Source organism: Pithys albifrons, chromosome 2 (assembly GCF_047495875.1).
Source record: "Pithys albifrons albifrons isolate INPA30051 chromosome 2, PitAlb_v1, whole genome shotgun sequence".
Lineage (NCBI taxonomy): Eukaryota > Metazoa > Chordata > Aves > Passeriformes > Thamnophilidae > Pithys > Pithys albifrons.
In genome coordinates, this window is record NC_092459.1 from 108,619,999 (window position 1) to 108,645,689 (window position 25,691).

At 38.7% G+C, this 25,691-nt stretch overlaps 1 protein-coding gene across 11 annotated transcripts in view; it reads left to right on the top strand.

Moving 5' to 3' along the window:
- EHBP1 (EH domain binding protein 1) overlaps positions 1-25,691 on the top strand; it is a 226,009-nt gene that overhangs the window by 126,958 nt on the left and 73,360 nt on the right. For all 11 annotated transcript variants that reach the window (XM_071582029.1, XM_071582030.1, XM_071582033.1 and 8 more), the window contains 3 exons: positions 17,356-17,534; positions 18,172-18,220; positions 24,167-25,081. In XM_071582029.1, coding sequence (XP_071438130.1) covers positions 17,356-17,534; positions 18,172-18,220; positions 24,167-25,081 — 1,143 coding nt within the window. The remainder of the gene's footprint in view (positions 1-17,355; positions 17,535-18,171; positions 18,221-24,166; positions 25,082-25,691) is intronic.

The following is a 25,691-nucleotide window of genomic DNA, read 5'->3' on the forward strand; positions in this document are numbered from 1 at the left end:
CTGGCAAACACAAGCTAAGCGCAAATCTGTTTTTAAGGAGAGAAAACCAAGCCAGTTAGAGGGAAAGCGTTGTATTCCTGAGTTGCTGGGAGAAATATGCTGCCAATTCATATTGCAACACAGCTCTGATGACAAGGAGCTGCATAATACCCCGAGTGCTGGTGTGATAGTGCCGGCACACTAGCTGCATGTTCTACAACAGCATTTTTAGCCATGTTCAACAGTGTGCTTGCTATCACCCCTCCATTTGTTGAATTCAGGATGACCTTTGCATGAATAAAGTCAAATAGGATTAAGGCAGGAATTTTCAACAATGGGAAAGAGCAACAGATGTAGCCGACTTTGAACGTGGGAGGATTGTTGATGCACAGTTGCCTAAAGGGAGTGTCTGTAGTGACACAAAAGGGGGGGGGAAGGAAAAAACCCAACAATTTCCTAAAATATTAACCACATAAAAGAAAAGAAAATAAATAGAAAACAGTCCAAAGGAACTGAGTGATCCTGGTTTTTATTGGCATCAAGCTAAAGGCATGATTTTTTGATTCACTGCCTCCTTTTAAATCTATTTCTTTCTGTTCTTTCAGCAGAAGTCTGTTCTCTGAAACTGTCGCTATATGAGCTATCTAAGGGCTTTGTGGTGGGTATGGTATTTTTAGGTTCCTGTGTTTCAAGTTGTTTTGAGGAAAACAAAGATGGAGTATACAGGGGGGAAAAAGAGGTGTTGTTTTACTGGAGAATTAGCCATTTCAATACGAAATATTTTTTATTTGAGTTATCCTATGCAGAAGTATGTACATGGTTCTCAAATGAATACAGTGCAAGCACTACATAGAGACTGTTACAGAAAAGGGGAGAAAAAAGGTTAAGAATATATTTAAAGCAACAACTCTTTCTGATATATCTTAAGTAGTTTTATTTTTTATGTGCCCGTTAGATATACTGAATTTGTTTTTATCTCAGTAAAAAGATGACATGCAAATGTATTTTACGTAGTAGATTTAAAAGGAAGTATTTGATTACCTTTATAAAATACAGTAAAGTCTTTGAAACTTACTTAGTTTCATTATTGACAAGAGCTGTTTTGTAATTTAGTAGATAGTTGTGTTAACCCTTAAGTGATGCTTCATAGCTTGTAATAATGAATAATTCACAAAATTTAAATATTATTCGTATGTATAATTCAGACAAATCAGCTCTGAAAAGCATGTATGGGAAAAGCTTTTAAAGTGTGAATGAAATCATGTGCTCCAGCTCAATGAAAGCTTTAAAGGAGCCAGCTAGAAACTAAAGTAATTAAGGAAATCATGTTGTAAATGTTATGAAAAATATTGGGGAGCTTAATGTATTAGTTCAGTGGTAATATTTAAGAGCTTGATTAAACACCCACTGATTAAAAGCCTTCACTACACTTTAAAGAGAGCTATGCTTTTGAGAGGGCAGTCTCTCACAGTAGCAAAATCATTGGGATTCAGAGGATGTAGCATGGTAAAACATCTTCTAATACATCTTATCCTGCTTCTTCCTGTACTCCTTAAGAGCAGAGCTTGCTGAGGTGAGCTGTGGGTTACCACGAGCTGATGACGTGCCACTCAGTGTACTCAGTAGTTGTAACAAGTCTCCCACCACCAAAATGAAAAAAGAACCCCAAACAAACCCATCCAAACCAAAGAATTTACCCCCCCCCCCAAACCCCTATTGTTGCCAGGGATTGACTATCTTGAACAACACAGCTCTGTAGGTGCTGGAGGCTTCATTCCTAATTTTTGTTACCTTGGTAAAGAGGCTGTGATGTTTAATTTTGGGACTAGGAACAACTTCATATGCATGCCTGGCATCATTAGCACCAGGAGCATAGAACTGTTATTTGCACAGAGTGGATTAATGCCCACTGTGGCTGTTGAAAGTCGCCTTTATTTCCTTGTGGGCTCAGTGTACATCACTGCACACATTGTTGGTGAGTGCACAACTGTGTGAAAGGCTGTTACAGTCACACAGCAAAAACACTGAAATATATTTTGAAACAACAGTTGGGTGCTGACTGTTGGACACCTGGATTTTTGTTGGCGTTCATGAGACTTTAAGCAGAGTCCACTGAAGGCAACGAGAAGTTGAGGTCCTTTAGTTGCTCCTGAATTATGTTCCTGAGATGTGAAATCTTTTCTTCCAAGGTTCCATGAATCATAGAATCATAGAATCAATTGGGTTGGAAAAGACCTCCAAGATCATCAAGTCCAACCCTTGGTCCAACTATAGTCCCTTTACCAGATCATGGCACTCAGTGCCATGTCCAATCTCAGTTTAAAAACCTCCAGGGAAGGGGAATCCACCCCCTCTCTGGGCAGCCCATTCCAATGCCTGATTACTCTTAGAACAGTTGCTAGCTCCTTGGCTGTCTTTTATGTGTTTACAGGGCAATCCACAAGAAGAGTGCAATCTCTTTTCTTTGGCAGGCCAGCTAAAATCTCTGTATTCCCTCACCTCATCAACACCTTTGAGACAAGGAACTGTAATCCTATAGCCTTGCAAGGGTCAAGTTTCTTGGCATGCTTCAATGCAAATAGATCTTTAGAATCCAACTCAGCCAATCGAGCTTTAAAAGTATCGTAAAATTTCGCACCATTGGAGATAGTTATAAGTAGAAACAGAGTTCTATTTTTGTATACTTCATTTTTGCAAGGAGCTGCCTTATATTTTATGCTTCTGGAGCATAATGAAAGTCATTTTAGAAAACAGAATGTGTTTCTGTTATTTCATGTAAGCTTGAGGAGTTTTTTATATATTGAGAGAGTGTGTGTGTATATTTTCTTTCTGTGTGTGTATATAGGTATATACAAAGCTATTTCTTCATATGTTTGTTACTATGGTAAGTATGGTTATTTGCTTTATAGAAAGGTATATACGTGTATACCTTTACATATAACAAATACACCTTTATTATCTGCACACAACCTTACTACAAAGTGAATTCAGACAGGAATTTGATACAGATGGCTTAACAGGTCATAATTAAAGTGTTTCGTCCTAGAATCTGCTTCATAACTCAACCATATTCCATAACACTGTGACCCCTTTTCATAATGTTGCCAAAGTCCTCTCCAGAACTCTGCAAAAAGCTTTGTTTTTATCTTCTTAAAGCAATGCTGAAGAATTGATGCTATTCTGAAGTGCCCTTGTGGCACTCTGTGCTATTGGTAGGTCATCTGTCATGATTGGCATTGACAGCAGTGACTCAGGAGCATAAAGTGACTCAGTCTTTTGTTTTGAGACGTGGGTGTGTAGATCAGAACACAATCAATAGGTTAAGTATAAAACTGTAGCAAACCAAATGCTCAAATTGTTTCAGTGCTCAAATTCTTATAACTGTAACCACAACCCTTCCATTGTACTTAAAATGCTAATATAATATTACTGTTATTATTTAAAAGAAAAGGAAAAGGAGATGAAAAATTGCCTTTGAGGGTTTTCCAGGGAAGGAGTTTTCTCTGCAAATGTGTTGAACTGTTTTTACATTTCTTTATGGCAAGAAAATTAGGCTTTTGCAAAAAACAGGTTTGGGATTTTGCCTAATAGAATTAGTTTCTCTTGTAGGACACTATATTTTTTTATGTTTACATACTTACCATTGTTTTCAAATGTAGAACCAGGATGTAACATAGGTATGAGTAATAGGGAATAAGTAGAAAATTCTGATGAGAGCCTCCAAATTTTTGAAATGTTCTTCCATTTCTGGTCACCTTGGACAAACAAATGGTTGATTTATAATCATGATCTGTCTTTTTTTGCAAGTATCTAAAGACATGTAGAACCCCTACAACACATGGCACATTAAGTGGTTTGCCTCAGAGCACCTTCATCTCTGGGAGAATATTCCCTTTGTTATTTGGAGGAAGTCAGTAGTGGGACTGGTCCCTGAACAAATGAAATATATTGCTCTGGATTTTGGGGCTTGTGCTTTTTTTTTTTTTTTGACACATGTAATTGGCCCTTCATCACCCTCAGTCTCACTTTCACTGACAGTCACTCTGCCAGTATTTGATGCCCAGTACAGAAGAAAAAGAATACAGAAAGTAAGATCGTGCAGTGGCTCTGCTTTAGGAGCAGGTTTTAGTAATTTCACATCCTTAAACTGCTGAACATTGTCCTTGCTGCTGTCCCTGCATAAGTGATGGATTCTGTCTGGAGCCCCAACCAGGGGATCTGTGTCCCTCTGGAATATGCATATCTGCTTGGAGCAATTTGAGAAATAGATTCACATTAAAAAAAAAATATATATATGAGTGTGTGTGTGTGTGTATATATATTTAAAAATGGGATATTTTCATATTTATTGAGTAAAAAGGAAGTAAGAGACAAGTCAAATCCTACTATAGTATTGTTTTCTCTTTTGTCCTTTTTGACTTAAGAGAATTCTTTTTAAAACTGGTTGGTGAGTTTGGCTGCAAGTTGTAGGTTTAGATTCCATAAGAATTGACCTCTTTTTGTAGTGAAATTGGTTACAAATATATTGCTTATGTCTGCTGTAGGACATAAAATACCTCTGTAGTGTTCTATAGACAGAGATAGCATCCCCTGAGGCTCATGAGGAGCATTTTAGTCAGACTTCTGTTCTGAAGAGTCTTCCAAACAACATGTCTCTACCAGCTGCAAAGAGGTTTTGGAGACCAATCAGACCAATCTTGCCTGCCTAAACTCCTCTTTTGAGAATCCAGTGCCCTCCCCTTTCTGCTTCCCCCCACCCACCCCCAAACGGGCAGAAGGGATTGTGAAGTAGCAGCACTTAATACTGCCAAGGTTTTATAAATAGGAGATAATAAAAATCATTGCTAAATAGCTTTTAAGTATTTACATGTGGTAAAAAAACCTTATGTGAATGTAACTCATTGAGAACTAAACTATGACTAAAGCAACGTGCACTCTATATATTCCTCAACTCATCATTCTCCACTAGTGCTTCTATTTGAGTACTTTGTGAAATTTATTTTAACTGTAGGCAAAGCTGCTGTTTAAACTCCCCTCCTGTGAAGCTTTAAAGGTAAGGGAGGTCTTAGTCAAATTATGTCACTGTACTTATTTCCCACTGTACTTATTTCCACTGTACTTATTGGGTCATGCTTTTGCTACTGAGTGTTGCCTAGAAGTCTGAAAAACTCCTATTTATAAGATGATGTCTCCTACACGTTTAAATAACTTTTAGGCACTCATGTAACTTGGAACTAACGCTATATAAGAACAAACTTTGTAGATTCCAATAGAAACTTACTTGGAGCATTTGACTTTTATAAATATATCAAAGTTTTGAAACTGCAGCTATTTTGCTGTGTTACCAGACCTCTCCCTTACATTAACTTTCTCTTTCCTTTATTCTTCCCATTGCAAAGATTGTCACAATCATTTAATCTCTCGTTATGCAATTAGATATGTTGCTACACATTTATTAGCAAACTTACTGTCAGACTAGTAGTAATGCTCTAATTTACACTTCCCAAAGCATGGAAATTCCTGTGTAGGAATGAAGGCTCCCTTCTCTTCCCTCCTCCACCTATCCTGAGGTGCTTGTGCAGTGAAAAGTATTGCAGGAGACTGAGATGTGTGAGTGATAAGTGCTCTACATTTGTAACACCTGGGCATGATCAGACATGTTAAAGATGATGTATGAGGCTTGAGTGAGTTTTCTAAATTTGTGCTGGCAGAAATTTTTCCCCCTGTAGCTCCTAGTGGTTCTCTGATAAGTCTGATCTCATCCCCCAGCCTAAGAGAGAGCAACTGATACTTTCCCCTGCAGCTCCTTCTAAGAGCACTGGTTGGAAGACTGAAGTCCCCTGGTGCAGTCTTTCTATCCAAGTGTTTCCTGGTTCTGTCTGCACATGAGTATTTGCAATCAGCAGCAGCTCCCATCAGAAACACATTAATCATTGCATCATCTGGGGACCAATTGAGAACCTTTCAGGAGTGCATCATTTTATGCAACACACCATGCAAATTAAGTCCAAAAAACTCTTTAATATTTCCTACCATTTTTGGAAGGTCAAAGACATAATGCCCCTTGAAGGATTTTAATCCATTGGACAGTAACATATTTGGCATCCAGTGATTTCATCTGTCTGTCACTGTGAGTTAGGGACACTTAATGAATGGGTTAATCGTAGAATTGACTGGGTTGAAAAAGACCTCCAAGATCATCAAGTCCAACCCTTGGTCCAACTCCAGTCCATTTACCAGATCATGGCACTCAGTGCCACGTCCAATCTCAGTTTAAAAACCTCCAGGGATGGGGAATCCACCACCTCTCTGGGCAGCCCATTCCAATGCCTGATTACTCTCTCTGGAAAGAATTTTTTTCTCATCTCCAGCTTCAATTTCCCCTGGCAGAGCTTGAGCCTGTGCCCCCTTGTCCTATTGCTGAGTGCCTGGGAGAAGAGACCAACCCCCACCTGGCTAGAACTTCCCTTCAGGTAGTTCTAGACAGTGATGAGGTCACCTCTGAGCCTCCTCTTCTCCAGGCTAAACAACTCCAGCTCCCTCAGCCTCTCCCCACAGGACTTGTGCTCCAGTCCCTTCACCAGCCTTGTTGCTCTTCTCTGGACCCGCTCCAGCCCCTCAATATCTTTCCTGAACTGAGGGGCCCAGAACTGAACAAAATACTCAAGGTGTGGCCTCACCAATGCAGAGTACAGGGGAAGGATCTGTGTCTGATTCTGCCTTAAGAATACAAACCCCAAACGATCAGGAACACCCATAGGGCTGTGTGCTCAGGGAAACCCACCAAGCTGCCATCTGAATGGGATGCTCAGGTGTGCTGTGCACATTGCATGTGTCATAGTGCTTGCTAAAAACCCTGTCCAGTTCCTCACATTACTATGTTGTAGCAATACTCTCTCTCTCTGCAGCTTGGAATACTTCTCATATATATGATCTGCAAAATTTGTTCCTTGAAGTCAAAAATCAGCATTTTTTTCTCAAAGCTTTTAGTATTACAATATCTACCATGTAATGTTTTGCTCCAAAATATTTATATATTATTTATCTGACAGAATTTTTTTTTAATATGAGGGAACTTAAACCAGGGGAAAAAATAGTGCTGAACAAATTCTGTAGTTCTGAATATTCAGCTAATTTTTAAAATGTTGACTTGAATACTACATTGAATTAATGAAATAAAAGCCCTATCTCTGTGGACAGCACACTAACATTTAATTTAAAATTTTATTGAGCAGATCCTGGGGATCATGTAGGAGGTTTACATGTGTTAAAAAAATGAAACCCAGAAGACCTGACTGCTGTGCTTTGCTGTAACACCCCTGGAACGTGGCTAACGCCCAATTACTGCATGCTTAGACTTGGATGGGAATTACAATTGAGCTGTAAAATATTTTGACAGTTTCCAACTGTTGTGTGGTTATTAGCCAGGCATCATAAGAGAATGAAATACAGTGATTTGATTAGGTTTGTATCACAATCTGCTTAAACAAGGACTTTCAACATAAACATGTAGTGTAAAGTGTTAATCAGAGGCAGTGTTTAATTAATAGCAGCTTTTCTTGAGTTCTGCAGGAGAGCATTCCTCTCTCCCAAAGATTTTGATTTCTTAAATGAGACTTGCCATACCTTTATGCTTCAGCTTTTCATTTACAAGCTTTTACTTGTTGAGTGCTAAAAGCATAACCACACCAAATTTAATTTGTCGCATGAAAATTGTGTGTATTTTTCAAGAGGATAGATTTGCCAGTGCTGAAGCTAAAAAAACTTGTGTTCATTGCATAGTATAGAACAAAAAGGATATTTTCAGTTAACATGTATTTCTCCTTTTAGCTGAACAAGTTCTAGCAATTAACCAATTTGGATAGTGTAGGAATTCCTGGAAAAATATATGTTAAGCCAAGTGGCACTTGAATTCCTGTCACTTTTACACATATTTTTATTTTTAAATGAAACTAATAAAGCAAAAATATTCAAACTGCATGCAAATTAAGCTCCAGATTGTGCCAGTCTTGTTATGTTCATTAAGCTATTGAATCCTTGAGTAGTGGCTGTTATTCCGTGGGGGCTATTCACAGAATAAGGTACTATTCAGAGAGGTAAAGATAACAATCTGCCTTCACACTGCTTAAATGATGCTCATTCTGTTGCGCAATGAAAACAAGAATATTCAAGCCTTCCATTCCTTAATTTTTTGCTTGCTTTTATTTAGTAATGCTCTTTTGTTTTTTCTGTTGTTTATGAATGGTGCTTGTGAGTGAAGCATTCTGTTTCTGGTAGAGAAGACTTTTTGAAGTGTTATCTTTTTTTTTTTTTCTCCAAAAACCCCAAACCTCTTAAGGTTGTTTTTGTTGCCCAGTTCACTCTGCTTGTGACATCTCTGCTGTGGCTGAGAGCTGAGTCCAGCTGATTGGGTTACCAGTGTTGCTCACATCTTACAGTTTGCCTAAATACCTAATTTCACTCAACTGCAGTTGGGTAGGGTTTATTTTCTGACTGTTGTCCTAGGTTTCACCTTGAACTGTTGTTACCTTGCAGATGAAAAAACCTTTCCAGTGTATCCTAGATTTTAAAGTGGCTTTTTGCTTTCTGTGAAGATGTGCTGAATGGCAGAGAGCCTTCCTTGCTGGTAGTGCTCATGAGGAGCAGTTGGAGTGGTAGGGTTATGTTTCTTCAATAGCCAGTCTCCTAAACAACTAACAGACAAAACACACACTCTGTACAGTTATTCATTTGGAGAGTTGTTAGTGGTTATTGAACTTTCTGGGTATTCAGACAGTGCCGTGCCAGGCAGAAACCTAAAATATGCTGTGCTTTGCAAGGAGATCTGATTAACATGGGGGCAATTGGTGCATGAGTTGCTCATGAGACAAATAATATCAGGTCCTCCACTCTAGGATTTATTTTTAAAATGAGAAGTGGGGTTTTTCTGGTGGTTGATGGGAGAGGCTGGTGGGAATTGTGGGTTTTCCAGCTTGCTTCCCCTGCTGCCAGAGCATGGAGAGAAGCTCTGCCAGGCTCCTGCTCGCTGATGGCAGCAGCAATGCAAGCTGTGTCCTCTCCCTGTAGGCTCTGGAGTTGAGCAACACAGAGAAGTTGCCTCTGAAGCACTTGGTCCATCTACTTGCCCAAAGGCCAAGTTTTCCTTTACAAAACAAAAGATTTCTGCAACCTGTTGTTAAATACCTCCAATAACAAGACATCCATGTTTTTCCCAGGCAGTCTTGAGTGCTTTGTTATACTGAATTTTAGATTGCTCTCCTGGTGTCTGACCTGTTGCAATTAAAGCCTGTAACTTCATTTTGGTAAACACTGGCACTGGGGACAAAGGGCTTTCTTTCCTCTTTAGAGTTTTTTATGCTTGAAGACCTATCGTGTTACTTTCCTCTTTCATTTTTCCATAAGATAAATTACCTAAATTTGCTCCAGCTTTCTTAGTGCTTTTCTTTTTCTACTCGATTTTTCAGCTCATTTTCCGTACACTCTGCATCAAGGAAAACTGAACATAGAATTTTTCTTGTGGCTTTATTGATGCTGAGTGGAGTGGGAGAGGCAGTATGTGTCTTGCAAGCTTTATTCTTGTCCGTACATCTCAGTGTGATGTTTGTCTTTTTCACAACAACCTGATGTTGACTTTATGTTCAGCTTGAATAGACTGTTTCTCCCACATGCTTTTGTGAAGAACTTTTACCTAACCAGTTCTTCCTTATCCTGCATTTATGTAAATTATTACTCCTTTCTATATTTCACATGTACGTATTGAGTTTCATTTTGTTTTCTTCAGACTTTTTCTCCTTTTTATGTGGAGTTCTTCTAGTGCATTTGATGTCCATCCCAGCTCCTTGTCTAGTGTATTGTCCACCTTCCTAATTCAGACTTTGCTGAACCCAAGAAATACTCTTCCAAACCTCCTTGTAATGCACAATTCCAGGAATCATTTTAAATTAGTCTTGAATATAGTTTTCCAGCCTGTTTTTGCCTATGTGAGTCTCATTAAGGCTGTTTTCCCTTCTTCCTTTTGAGAACATCTGGGGATATAATTAAAAGAATTCAACTACATTCATATTCTGTTGTCTGATGCTTCTCCCCTGCCTGCTTCCCTCTTATAGAAGGAACTTGGACTGATTGTCATGATTTGTTGATGGCAAATTAATGTTTGTTGCTTGTCTTCTTTTAACTTTTATATGCTAAGCAGCACCTTGTTTGTTCCACCTCTGTTTTATTAATTTCTCTGCATTCTTCCAATTGGTCTTTTTCATATGCAGTTAAAGACTGGAAGAAAATACAGACTTCTCCTACTCTCCTCCTTCTCCACTGTGTTCAAATTTTCAGACTGACCATTCATTTCAGATATTGTTTCATATTAGCTTTTCCACTACCCTAGGATTACACTAAATGTGTTCAGCTGATCTGAAAGCCTCTGGCTTATCTAAGCTGTTTCCACACGGGGCTGAAATGTGACCTTTCTGTGTCTGTATGAGTAATGCTTGTCTCCAACCTGCCTCTGACTTGTAGAATAAAGACAGATGAAGACAGATGAAGAATAAAGAAATACATAATTTCAGGTGTCTCCTCATAATCTATGGACAGCTTTGGACACTGGGGAATGAAGCAATATTTTTATTAATATCCATTTTGTGATTGTTTACACAGAGTCAGCTGCTGATGCAGTAGTTAATCAAGGCAAAAACTTGTTTCCATTAAATTCTCATTTCTCTATAGCTGAGCTTTAAGAACATCCATGTTTCTGCCAGATGTAAGCTCATGGACACCAGCACCTCATGCAGGATTGTAGAATATACTGGGTTTATTGCTGCTGTCACCCAAGAGGTGTATTATGGCCTTGTGTCATCAGTACCAGACTTAAAAATACTGAGTGCTCTCAGCTCCCCCAAACACAGAGATCGTTTTCCTTTGTTAGTGCAATACCTGCACAAATCTGGCATCTGTGTTCTGTTCTCCAGTATTTAAATCAAAGATTTCTCATGGGCAAAGACTAATGCTTCCATAAATCTGCCTATGGTAGTGCCTTAATATAAATGATGCAGTAGATTTACAAGATAGGTAACTATAAATTTCTGTGGAGCAATGTCACCTTAATTAATGATCCAACATCAGAAGGTTGCCTGAAAAACCGATGCCCATTGAAATGTTCAGAAGAGTGGGATAATGACTTGTGTTTATTTAATGGCTCTGTCAAGAGAAATTCCTGCAAAAGCAACAAGAGTTCACTGTTTTTAGGAAGAATTGGCAGTGCCTCTCATTTTTAGTTTGCCTTGTGCTTTCTTTTAGAAGAGATTCTTGTGACCTTTTCTGACAAGCTCTAACACTTCCATTGTTTGCTGCAGGCCTTTGAAATGTGGCAGAGATAGCCTTGGGCCCAGGGAGGTGCGTTTTGCTAGTTCAGTTCACATTTAACAAAGTTAAAAGCTTTGAAAATTGCTATTCCTCATCTGTGGTTTAAGTTGCTTAATTCTGGCAACCTGCCCAAAACCCTGAACGTTCCCATCATGGCAGAGAGCCAGGGATTGTGAACCAGCAGCATCCTGGTAGCTCGTCTGGGCTTCCAGCACAGATTACATGAGAGCAGAGACTTCAGCCCACATGCCACCAGGACAACTGGAGAAAGGAAGGTGGACACAAGGAGACTGCCTGTCTTCTGAGAGCAGAAAAATGAGGCCCCATCCCTGCATGGGATCTACTCATACTGTTACATTACAAATATGTGTAATCATCAGAGACTGAGCCCCGTGTTCACCTCTGCTTAATGGTATGAATTATAAACCTTTCTTGTTTTTTTTAATTGAAAACATGCCGTTCAAGACAAAGATTACGTGACCTCAGGGAAGAGAAGTGAGCCTCAGCCAATCCCTTTATAATGGTTGAATCTGAGAAGGAGCTCTCTGTAACTTTTTTCCTGGCCTTACTGACCATCAGGTGAAATTACTTGCACATAAGTAGCCAATTCATTATGTTGTCTCAGATTTGTTTCTCTTCTACCAGCTCGTTAGCATTATCTTCTCTGTGCCATTAGCTAATAATTTAAGGGTTCTCAGCCTGGTGAGGTGGCTGCCCTCACTCCTGTGCAGTGCTGTTCTTCTCTCCTAAGAACATCCACAGGGGAGGTAGTCATCCCGAAATTGTCTTGCTCTTAATTGATTGCCACGAGCAGACGCACTTGTGTCCCGTTGCCCAAGTGAGGCAATTGTCCAGTAGTCGATGTGTTGTGGCTTTTGGCTCTGAAGGTTTAGAGTTTAGTTATGAGTACTTGCGTTCTTTTATCCTTTTAATCCCCAACAATGAAAACCAAACCAAAACCCTAAAAGACTCTGCTAAGAAAAATGTTACTTTATTACTAGACAAAGTAAAAGCGAGGCTACCAAATAATAACAAAACATAAAAAATGAAGTGCTTGGCAGTAGCCTCTGTTAGTGTGTCTCCCTCATCTGTGTGCACTGGATGCCTGTAGGTTATATGCACGTGCATATTTCTGTCGTATGACCACATAACATAATTTTCTACCTGACCACTTCCTCAATACTCACAGGAAAGGTTAACAGAGGCAGTTATCTGCAGGGCTGCTCTCCTTTCTTTTGCCAGGCATAGTTTGGAAAAGCTCTTTCCAGAGTTGTGGCCATCAAAATGTGTAACAGGCAACTGAGAACCCTTAGCATGAAATAATTTGACCTACTTGACCAACAGCTCACTCGAGGTGTGTCCTGAGGATTTCACCTTCCCCTTCACCTTGCCAGGTTCAAACGTGAGAGCTCAGGCAGATGTCTAAATGTTAAGGTTGCGATTGTACATCAACTGGTTTGGTTGTGCCAAAATTAAACCTGTAAAAAGATAAGCAATTAAAAGCCTATGCCTAAGGTTTTTAAGGTAGAATTTTATATTTTATTGCCTACCCACATTAGCTGAAGAGTGAGGAAGGCAAAGTTTTAAGATGTCTGATGTCGATGAAACCTGGAGGTTGCCTAAATACTTGTTATTAATGATATACAGGAAATAAATTCAGTGAGTCTGTAACTTGTGCCCAGCAGCTGGATTTCCCTATCTCCTTCATTTTTAGGGACAGTAGGAACTAGAGATATTTTGTGTAACCATACACCATGCCAATGTGAACAGAGAGCACAAAGTTAAAAACTGTACTCCTAAACCAATGTTTGTCTTTCAGAGTAATAAGATAGCAGAACTCCTAACATTTCCTTTTAGGAAATGTGTATTTTCTAAAATATGGATGCTCTTCCCATACTAGAAAGAAAGAGCAACACCACTTGTATTTTCTTGTGTCACTGAAGCCATCATAATGTTATGGTGACCTGCTATGTAAAAAAGTAACTAACTAGCCTAAGTAAAAAACATCTCAGCACAACTGAGTCATCAGGATGTTTTTTCCATTTTTTGAATAAAACTGAAATCAGTTTTATTCTATCTTTGCACTCTTCCCATATTATATTTGATATTCCTGATACTAGTGAAAATCATCTTTTGACTTAGGCCCAGACTGTTCCACAGCTCAGGATAAACAAAATTGAATACATGTTGGACATGTACAAAACTTGCCAAAGGCATAAATTCTATTAAATGAGCCATATTCAAATTCTAATACTCACAGGCTCCTTTAAGTCGAGTCCTATGTTGTTTAAAAATCTTCTTGATGATACAAAATTATCTGTTTGACTGAAATGTATTTGATGTCTTGTTCCTATTGCACCTTATCCTGCTTTTCAAACTGCTCTGTTCAGCTGTTTCCTAAACGTTTTTGACATCCAGCCACATACTGCGCATTCTCACTCACTCACTTGTGCCTTTCATTTACCTGTCTTGCATTTTAATGGTTTCATAGTTTTCAATGAGCCTCAGAAGCACCGTAGTTTGATAGGGGTAAGGGAAAATCCCTTTTGTTTTGCTCCATCAAGTAAGAGACAAATATCTTATTTACTTCTTGAGGAAAAAAAACTTGTTTGTTCATTGTTTGTAGGTCTTCCCTATTCTGACTTTCAAGTCTGTCTCAATCTCAGCTTCCTCTCCTCCTGCAGTTAATTACCAGTCCTGGGTTGTTCTGTCAGCTCCTTTTCTCTTTGGGGAGTTCTGTTCATTAATATAAAACTCAAAACCACACAAGTCTTTCATCTAGATTACATACTTTTTTTTTCCTTACTCCTCTCAGCATCTTTCTCTTCCAGCCTTTAACACTGCCTCCTGCTTTCTTTAAACTCCTCTACCTCTGTCTACAAGCTTTTGAGTAGCTCAAACTGAGCCCCTACAGTCTTCATTTAGACTGCTCCTTGTGTCTCATGTGAGGTCTTGGTCCATAGCACCATGTTCCCATCAGACTTCCAGTCTTGAGTTTCTTCTCCTGAGTGTTGGCCTGTGTGTCAGAGATGCAGCTCAGTCTGTAACCATCAATGTGCCTGGTGCTGTGTTCCCGAGAGCAGCAAAACAACTAGTCAAATATTTTCAAATGTAGGGATGCAGACTAATATTTAAAGCTTTTGTCCTCTTGTTTAACATAGAGTGATGGTCTGATGGGATAATCTCCCAAGAGGAAAAATGTATACACTAGAAAACAAATTAACTGAGCTTCCAGAACAGGTAAAAGAAGAATAGAGACTTCAGTGCTTTTGTTGAGTGTGAAACAAGGATATCCTGAAGCTGGTGCTGACTCCAACTGATAAATCCATCCACATGATGCTGCATTTAGGTCTGAGCTGAGCATGTGAGGGACCAGCCCTGGAACCTCTGCACTTTCCAGGCCGTTATTCCACAGCTCAGTAAAAGTCAGCTGCATTAGATTCCATAACCTGTTGATCAGTGAGCAGGTCTGGTAATCTGGTGTGGGTATCTGACGCCTTTTAGAGGCATTTCCAAGCAAGTTCTCAGGGCCCTTGGGTTTGATCTCAAAAAAGGCAAATATATTTATCATATATTAAATAACAAAATTTGGAGTCAGGTGGTGATCAAGAGCATAGCATTGGCATAGTATTAATTTCACCTTTATCCAAAAAAACTTGGACTATTAAGTGTGGAAAGAAAACCTTATGTAACTTCTGCTTTATCAGCTAAGAGAAGAGAAAATTAAGTACATTATGTACATCCTAAATCTTGCATATTCTGGATAAAATACTTCTGGAAAGTCTAACGTAAATGGAAAATCCAACAAACACAGAAAAAAACTCCAGCTTATGTATTCATGGAATTGTAATCTAGCTTTTAAAAAACTGATAATTTTTAAATAAAATGTGAAATTCTGCTGAATTTATTGTTTTAATAGCTTTGGATTTCCTTTTGTAAAACCTGGTTTTAAATTCAGTTACATCTTGAGTTTGTTAGATGAGTAATTAAGACATTGGAATGAAAATACTGTGTAAGGTGATTTCAAAGTTAACCATAAAGCATTTAGGTGGTAACTGGAACATTTCAAGTTTTTGTGGTGAATTTCAGCAACAATATTAAGACTTTATAGTTAACTTTTAATATATCTGGTAAGTAATTCTCTATGATTTGAAGAATTAACTTTTTGATGTAAAAACATTTTTAAAATATCATCTTTCCACAACTTAATAGAGCTATTTTAATTATTGCCATGTAGTAGTGTTATTTCCATGAATACAATTTATAATAGCAAATATAGTTTAAGTAATGTAGTACCTTAAATTTTAGGTCAATGGTTTTTCCTTCAAGTTGTAAAAAAAAAAACAGGAGGAAAACATGATCTTAGTTACTTTACTCTGAATCTGGACTGTCTGGCAGCTTCTTTGCAATATTTGTCTATCTGATTAGATCTTGTGCATGGTAAAGAAAGTTTATCATTTGTTGCTGCTTTTCCTTCCCTATTTTGTTTATATCCCTGTCAAGCTCTTAATTCAGTTTATTTAGATACATTTGTCTTATTGTTAGTGGATTTGTTCATGCTGATTAAAAAAAGTATGCAATTTTTAACAAGTTATTTTGTACATATGATGTGGTATTAAAAAAAGTCTCAGCAAGGTGTGTACATTTTGCACTTTCTAAATGACTTAAAAGTGCTTCTACCTGATGAGGAGGTAGTGTGTTTATGAAACAACTTTTTAGGACTGATTGTGACAGTAAATGAAAAAGTACTCCGGTGGTTCTGTGTGGTTTTTTTTCTCCAGAAGCAGCGAAGACAAACCAGGTGACAGCAGCTAATTGCTGAGCACTGACAGGCTTCAGTCAAGGGGGGGCATCGTTGGTCTTTCACAAATAGACAATAACGAGGAAATCCGTTTGACCATAAACTTAAGTGGGTGTGATAGAGTGAATTACTTGCTCTATTTATCTTAATTTGGGAGCTCTCTGACTCTGAGGTGCATCAACAGTTTGTTTCTTTTGTGTATATGCTTTTCAGTGTGTTTCATTGAAACTATAAGTGATCTCAGTTCTTTCACTGTAATTCATTTAGGATTTGTGTCGGTCACATTCTGTCTGATTGTTTAAGAAAAGTTTTTTAAGTGTCAATATTTTTCTAGAGAAATAAGTGTGTAAGCCTTGAAAACATCAGCTGCAGTCAGTAAGTTCTCTGCTGAATTTAAGGAACAGCAGATGGTCTGACAAACATCAAATGCGTGAAATATTCTGTTTTAATTCTTGGTTCATGCCCACAAAAATATTACTAAAAGGGTCAAAATAACCTTTATGGAAATGGTCATTATTATCTAATAATTTTTGTTAGAAACCACCTCCTGATAACAATTTACATACAAAATTCCTTTTCCGTGTAGAAAAGCTAAAGCCTGGCAGAGGAAACTCCTTGGGTATGGTTGGAAGTGGCTGTTTAGAAACACCATACCATAATTGCCTTTATGCAATTGCACACTCACAGAAAGAGCCAAGAACTGCACAGTGGGGCTGTAGGAAAGCAATGCACCAGTCGTATGTCGTGACTTTGATCCCCCTGATGTGACAGTAGATTGTGGCTCATGGCAAACTCTGCCCCTGCTCTGGCTGGCCCTTTGATTCCACTGAAAGTGGAAGGGCTTGTGGGGATGCTTTTCCATGGCTGTGTTTTGGGAAGTGTTTGCAGGACTGTGTATCGTGGGCTGTGCGGGATGTGCCGTAAGTGTTTCAGCACGTTGTTTCCACTGGTACAATTCTTGGCCTCTCCTCCTGTGTAGATCTGGAATCCTGTATATCTGCATCCTTTGGAGACAAGTGCCTAGGGCAACAACTGGAGATAATAACTTGTGATTTGTGTCTTTTGCAAGTTACAGTCATTGTAAACTGACAGCTGTGAAGGACCCAAACTCACATCAAAGGATAAAGATCATCTAGTTAGGTCAATTAATGTTAATTCTCATATTCCATTAAATTCTTTTATCATCTTCTCTCTTTTTCTTTTCTTTTTTTTTTTTCCAGCCAAGCCCAATACCAAGTCCTGTTTTGGGGAGAAAGCCAAACGCTAGTCAGTCACTGCTTGTGTGGTGCAAAGAAGTTACAAAAAACTACAGAGGAGTGAAAATCACCAATTTTACTACGTCGTGGAGAAATGGTTTATCCTTTTGTGCAATACTACATCACTTTAGACCAGACCTAATGTAAGTTGTGAACTCTTTGCCTCCATAAGCTAACTCTTACAGAAATACAGTACAGTTAAGTTTATATAAAAATCAAATCCCTGTTCATTTCAGATGTTGAACTGTTTTCACCCTTTCCTTTCAAGCAGGAACCATCCTCTCTAAGAAACCAGGTTTATGAATGCTCAAACTTTGTGACCTCTTTGCTCTCCCTTGTTGCATAAACAATTATTTCTCCCCTCTCTGTGATTTGTTTTTCTTCTTCTTAATCTTATACAAAGAACTGACTTCAAGATGATTATGAGAATTGTGCCGGTGTTGAAATGAGATGAGAGGAATAAGCTCTTTGTACGCTGACAAGGACGGATTACCTCCTGGTAAATTTGGTTGTCAAGGCCGGCCTCTAGTCCCTGCCTTAACTTCTTTTTTAGATGGAAAGCTTCAGGCAATGAAACATGTAATCGGTGTTTATTTATTTATTTATTTATTTATTTATTCCTTTAATTTTCCACACTATTAGTTTTGTTGATTGAATTGCTGTGAAATTGCTAGTTACTATATGATATTATTGTATGTCAAATTTTTAGATTTAGTTTGTTTTAAAACTGCTGCTTTTATCAAATACTGTACATACCCACTGTGCCATTTTCCCCCTCAGTGACTACAAGTCCCTGAATCCTCAAGATATTAAAGAGAACAACAAAAAGGTAAGAACTGCCAGGGGAAGGGGGAAAAAAAAAGATACAGCCTCAATTTTGACTTCACTGCAGGTTTTTATTAATTTTGGAAAAGTGCAGTTGTTTTGTAAGGTCATAACTGCAGCTCACAGAAGGTATTTGGCCTCCCGTGGCTCAAATCAGATGCATTATTGACTCGAGTTTGTCATGGTTTTGACATTCACAACAAGTTCAAGGCTGGCATTAGAGTTTAATATTTGTATGGCCTACATTAACTGTGAAAGCAGAGGAAAGGCCTGGCTAGCCTTCTGTGAGCATTCTTGATTTTTCCAATCAGCCTTGTAATTAAAAAAAACTGAAAGCGTAACTGCGCTCGGGCTGTCGCGCACGAGACTCCTCTTGCTGGGGCTTTACCAGGGCTCTGGGAAGGGGGCACGGCTGATGTGGCTCTGATGGTGATTTTTATAATTTTAAAAATGAAATTTTACACCTACTCTTACACCACACCAGGTGAATGAAGTGGTGTATGCAACATGGGAAGTTTAGGCTAAAAAGTGTTGAGACAATAGTGTGCAAATAAACTGAAATATTAGGAGAATAGTTTATATCCTTGTGCTGGGCAACTGTTTTAAGGCAGTCTTTGGAGGTGCAAAAATGTAAAAAGTTTCTCTGGAAGAAGAATTCAGGTTAAAGAATTCAAAATTCAGTTTGGGAATCACCAGAAGACTTTTTATTTCTGATCACTATTTTAGGCATGTTACAAGCTTCAATTGGGCCCTAGGGACATGTTTAGAAATTAAAATTTTCATGTGAGTCACTGATAATGAAATTGTTCCTGAAGATCACCTGAAAATTGTTCTTAAGGATCTGCCTTGGTAATGCTAGGATTTTGTTTTTATACTGCTTTAAAGAGCACTGAATTTAACTGGGATGAAGGTATAAAAATATACTTTGAATAAATTAATCAGGTTCAATATTACATAGCAAACATACCTACAGTCTAATATTATTTAGTTATGTGGAATTTCTGAAAGTGCTTTATTAAAATACTGTGTATGTATTTTAATGTGCCTGCACGCTTACGTGTTAGCCAGGGAGTTACTTGGCTTTAATTTAGTACTTATGTATTATAAATAATGAAGTATCTCTGAGCTGCTGCTATCTAATGAGTCTCTTGACTGTTGATATTTTTTTCATAATAATATGAGGACTTAATGATGACCTAAGTGGATTATTTGTGACATCACATTATTTTCTCTGACCAAATGTTTTTGTACTTCAAGTTTTGTTGAGTGTCTGGACTAATTAATCCAGATTATAAAAAAGAAAGAATAGGTTATTAATTAAAAATGTTAGCACTGTGATCAGTCATCTTTTCTTTATGAAACTGTGATGGCAAACAGTGAACTTTTTAGCCTGTCTCTCTAACAGGATATAGTTCCCAGAATTGAAGAAATAATGATTGTTGTTATTGTGCAGTTTTTTCTTTCATCACTTTGCCAGCCTTCTCCTGACAGCCACACTGAGTATCTCGGTTGCTTCCTGCAGATTTATTTCCTGGGCTCACACAGTTCTGCCAGATAACCCCGTGTGCCCTCGGTTGGAGTGAATGCAGCACTGCCAACAATGGCTGCCTAGAAATTCCATGCAGATATGTAACACATTTGACAATGATTCCTCCTAACCAATTAAAATAACATCTTCGGATGAATAGGATGATTTTCTTTGTCTGAAACAGCTCCGTTTTTTTAATGTCTCTTTCCCCCTCGTGCCCTCTCCAGAAGGAAAACCACTGATTAAAGGTTAAAGAGTGTATCTTTTAGAAGTGCATGACCTTGTTTGTATTTTAATAAAAAAAGAAGAGATCTTAAGAGACAACTATTTCAGTGCAAATACTGAGTGTAATTACACATGGAAATGCACATCATCAGAGCTTCTTTATAAAACACACCAACCACCGGCAAATTCGGTGCTGCCACTGATGCTGAATAGAAAAGGGTATTTACCTGTGACATCTGATCTTGGCCAATATGTCAGTGTGTTACAGAGTTGGGAAATGATTGGAATACTGCCTGTGGTGCATGTGCTGATGGATTCCAATTGATGTCTGTCAATCAGCTTGTCAGTAAATTAAAAAAAAAGAAAAAAACTTCATTGGGAGATTAGTAAATAGGCTTAGAATCCTGAATATACATGCATAAAAAAATCCCAAGCAGCTCCTACATTAGCATCAGGCCGAATTGAAATAAAATTTTGGTGCACATTGCAAATTCAAATTTCTGTCAGCAACAAAAGAGAAACCAGGATTATCTTTGAGAAAATCAGAAACATTACCAAGATACTTTCCCTGATAGTCCAAAGAGTTGTGCTTCTACTTCAATCTCAGATATAGCTAACTACTCATACAGTCTTTCCAATAGCATTAACCAGCTAATTTGATTTAATATGTCCATTCAATTATTATTAAATATTAATGAAATTTAAAATAATGGAAAATGCATGAAAATCGCAACATACTGCCAGTATAGTCCCCTATCAAGAACAGAATTTTTTCATTTTGCTAATAACATATCCTGCACTTTAAAAATTTAAGCTACTAAACAACACTTGGCTGGAGCTTTGAGGGGATGAAGGAATGAGCAGTAAAAGGGCACAACAGTGTGATTCTAATAATGAATTTCTTGTTTTAATTATTGTTTAGAGAAGCTTGTTTCATTTGAGAGATTATTGCATGGAAATAGTAATGTATCTTTTGGATGTTTAATTGGCACTTTCAATTTTTGTGATACTGTTTTTCCCCTCAGGTTTTAGCCATGTCTGAAAAATGCCTCAATACATTTCAACTTAAATGATTGTCTTAATAAAATACTCCATTTTTGAAAGAAATGTTATAAATTCTACATTTAAACAAAAGAATTCAGGATTACACAGATAGTACTGAGTCAAAACAGAAAAAATTCCTTACTTTAATCTGGAGTAGTGTTGTCACAGGTGTTCATGCTCACTTCTACAGTTTTATTCCACAAGTGTGAGGTGCTTGTTGGCCTCAGTGGGATCATGGAGGAGCAGAGTTAAACAGGCAGATAAACATTTGCAAAATCAAGGCTGAGTTACGGCTCTGTTTAACAAAAAAAATTGACTTGGAAAATTTACTCTGTTAATACTATGTTGCAAACTGATTAGAAACATGAGGCATTTATAAATACGCTGGAATATCAAGAAACTCCCAGCTTTTCCAGCAGTGAAGGAGAACCCACCACACACAATTGTATGGACATGTCTGGAACACACATTGCTATTTCCAGAGCTAATGTCTGTAAAATACTGGCATGTCAATCCACATATTTAGTGTGTTTTAAAAGGAGAGAAGCAAAAACGCTTCATCCAGACTGAAAATGAGAGGGAATGCACAATAAGTATCCAGCATCAGTGGAAAATAACTGTGTTTAATCTCAAGCATCATTGGAAGAACTGAGCAGGCAGCAAAAAGTGATTGCAGCTGTATTAAGAATATCCATCATTCAGTACTGCTGTAATGTTACTTCTAAGCAAGTACCTTTCCTGACAACCCTGAAACACTGTCCCCACCTTCATTTTATAGACCCTGGGAGATATTCCTAGGATTTAGTTTTATTAGCATATAAATAAGAAATTAAGAGTATAAGAAGAGTTCAGGTCAAATCATATCTATGGGCTTTGGCTACCCTGGACTGCTGTGCCTGTCCTTAGGTCCTTTCATTCTTCAGGTGGTAACTCCAACTACCTGCAGTGTGGGGTAACAAGTTATTTATGCCTCTGAATCAGCAATGACCCACTTAGGCAAACAACAAATCCTGTGTTACCTTTAGTGCACAGACAGCACAGCTTGCTATGCTTTCATGCCCAGCCTCTTTGCTGGTGTTGGACAAGCATTCATCATTCCTGGTCCCTGCCATGGCTTAGGCTGCCCACCCAAATCCTGCCCTGCTCTCCTTGATCTCGCCATTCTCAGTGCTCCTCATGTCTGTGCAGTTCCACCTGTCTTGTTTCCCTCTCCTCCAGCTCTGTTTCCCAAGACCAGGTAAATAAATGACAGCTGTCCCACTTCAACCATTTGAGTTCTTTCCATTCCTTCCCACCTATCATTTGCTGCTGTTCTGCTGCATCTGGAGTTCTGTATCAGCAAATACATCAGTCACGTGTGCCACTGCTGCTCCTCTATCCAAGCACAGCTCTGTGTTTATAAATGGCATAACAATCTCTCACAATAAGCCTTCCCAAGAAATGATACCACACCGAAGACCAGCAATGATTTTAGGCCAAATCATTTTGCATGGGGAGAGCCAGAAGAGCTTAAAAATAAATTATTCAGACCATTCCTATGCCTAGATAAACTCTGTGAATCATTTGTTATAGTGATATAAAAATTACTTGGCCTTAAATGCTTTGGAAAGTTATACCTGAGCATGGGGGGAAACATGCAGAATAAGATAAAGACCAGCTTTTGGTAGCAGAGTTTGAAAAGTGGCTGCAACAGAAATGTAGGGAAATGACATTGCAAAGAGAAGGAAAGAGCCCACTTTTCTCAGAGAAAGCAAAATCTCGGGGTCTGCTGAGAGTTGGCCAGCCCAGCCCCATGTTTACTAGTATGGAAACTAGGATTAAAAACCCCAATAATTTATCTTTTCTTTTTTTAATATCCTTCTAAAAGTAGAGAAATTAAGGAAAAGTGTAAAACTGGGGTTGAGTTGAAGTCAGTGATATGTGTTATTGTTTCCTTGTGAGAGGACAATTTTCTCATCTGTGTCTTAAATTTAGCATCTGCTTTTATTCAAAATAGTGTAGGAACAACTGTGAACATTGTATAAGCCCCTTCAGAAGATGGTGAAAAGGAGCTGCAGAATTCTTGGGGGAGGAGAAGCCCACATGCTTTAACTGAGTGCATCTACGCTAACAGGAGGCCTTTTAAAGGCTTCCTTGAAACACAATATTGTCTTCCAAGGTTAATCCAGGATAGTAATAATTAATTGTAAATTGAGAAACAGCTTTAATTCTTCAAAACTAGAAAAACCTGATGCACCAAGCCCACTCACTTAAAGGGCCAGCAGGAAGGAGACAATGTGTCCTCACAAAGTGGGAGGCTTGCAACTGTTCAGCTTTTAGAAATGAAAGTGAAATGGGAATGATTTTCACTCTCTCTTTCTTACAAATTTAGCATCAACAAATGTTTTAAAAATGCATTTGTTTGATGGACTAATGTGTTTCATGTCTAGTGTCAGGTAATCTGTGGTGGTGTTCTTTTTGGCTGTCTGGACATAGTTTTTCATCGACAGAAATCACTGCAATTACATGACCAGTAGAAGGCAGAAGGTTGATCATCAGTGATAAAGCTCAAGGTGGATTAGTGTTGTGTTTCTTATATCTTTGTTCTTTATCTTAAAAAGCCATCCTGAGTTGCTTTTTTTTTTTTCTCATCCAACTCTTAGACTTTTTTTGTTTGCTTGTTTCCTGCCACTTGAGTGAGAACCATTCAAGATACTGGTAGGTTTTCTTAGTGCAAAAAAAAAGGGCTTTTAAGCTGCAGTTTCATGAACAGTTGTTTGCTCTTAGAAGTGTTGTAATTTTGAGTAACCAAAGATCTTAGTATCATGTGGCATCAAAGTATATTAAAAATAGTTAAAACAATGCTATTTGAATGTCTTTGCTGGTTATATTCTCTCAGTTTGCTTCGCTCTGAAGATACCTTGAGATATATATAGAGAGAAATTTTCAGGAAAAATTGATGAGTTGGATGTTGGCTGGTGCAACAACAAGTAGTAACAACTATAATGAAGCCAAAGGAATAATAAGCGATAAAATTGAAACCATATTCTTCCTGTAATACTGGATGTGTTTTAGTCTTGCTTATTTTGACTGAAAATTCCACTTGCATTCTTGCAATGTTATGATATGTAAGGAACTGCCACATTGTAACCTTTATTTTGTCTGTTTTCAAAGGCATACGACGGGTTTGCCAGTTTGGGAATATCACGATTGCTGGAACCTTCAGACATGGTTTTATTGGCAATACCTGACAAACTGACTGTCATGACCTATCTCTATCAAATCAGGGCCCATTTCTGTGGCCAGGAGTTAAATGTGGTTCAAATAGAGGAGAACAGCAGTAAAAGCACATATAAAGTGGGTAACTATGAAACGGACCCAAACAGTTCTGTCGACCAGGAGAAGTTCTACGCGGAACTTAATGACCTGAACCGGGAGCCTGAACTGCACCCGCCAGACGGTGGTCTGGCAGACTTTGCTTCTCAGGATGACTCTGTGTTTGTAAATGACAGTGGTGTTGGAGAATCCGAGAGCGAGCATCAGACTCCTGATGACCATTTAAGCCCAAGCACAGCTTCCCCTTCTTCTCGCAGGACTCGAAGCGACACGGACCCACAGAAATCCCAGCAGAGCTCTGGAAGGACTTCTGCGTCGGAAGAAATTGGGAAGTGCAGCAGTACAGACACAACACAAGCACAGCCTGCACTGGGAAGGAAGAAACTGCTGATAACTGACACTTTAGACTTGAGTGACTTAGCACATGTCAGTGATCAAAAAGAGGATATGTCTCCCACAGTTGCTTGTGAAGATAACAACAAGAAGAGAAACCAGAGCTCAGACAGCACCTCTGGTTTCTCAGAGCAAGACAAGCTGGGATGTATAGGATCCACAGAGAGCACAAGAGCAGATCCCAGTTCACCTGTCACAAAACCAAGTTTATCTCCTACTTCTAAGCCTGGGTACTCCTATAATACGGATACAGATCTTGCAAAGAAACCACACGCTTCTCCAAGGCAAACAGAGTCTGATTCTGACAGTGATGCCAGAACAGCTTTAAATCATGCAGATCAAAGTGCAAAAACAGCCCAGGTAAGAAATCTATGCCTGTGAGTTGGATGGAATCATAGAATCGTAGAATCAGTTTGGTTGGAAAAGACCTTTGAGATCATCAAGTCCAACACTTGGTCCAATTCATTTATCAGATCATGACACTCAGTGCCAAGTCCAATCACAGTTTAAAAACCTCCAGGGATGGGGAATCCACCCCCTCTCTGGGCAGCCCATTCCAATGCCTGATTACTCTCTCTGGAAAGAATTTTTTTCTGATCTCCACCTTAAATTTCCCCTGGCAGAGATTGAGCCCATGCCCCCTTGTCCTGTTGCTGAGTGCCTGGGAGAAGAGACCAACCCCCACCTGGCTAGAACTTCCCTTCAGGTAGTTCTAGACAGTGCTGAGGTCACCTCTGAGCCTCCTCTTCTCCAGGCTAAACAACCCCAGCACCCTCAGCCTCTCCCCATAGCACTTGTGCTCCAGTCCCTTCACCAGCCTTGTTGCTCTTCTCTGGACTCACTCCAGCCCCTCAAGATCTTTCCTGAACTGAGGGGCCCACAACTGAACACAATACTCAAGGTGTGAAATGGTGTTCAAGTTCTTTCTCTGTGTTTGTAATTTATACTTATCTTCAGTATGAATGGTGAG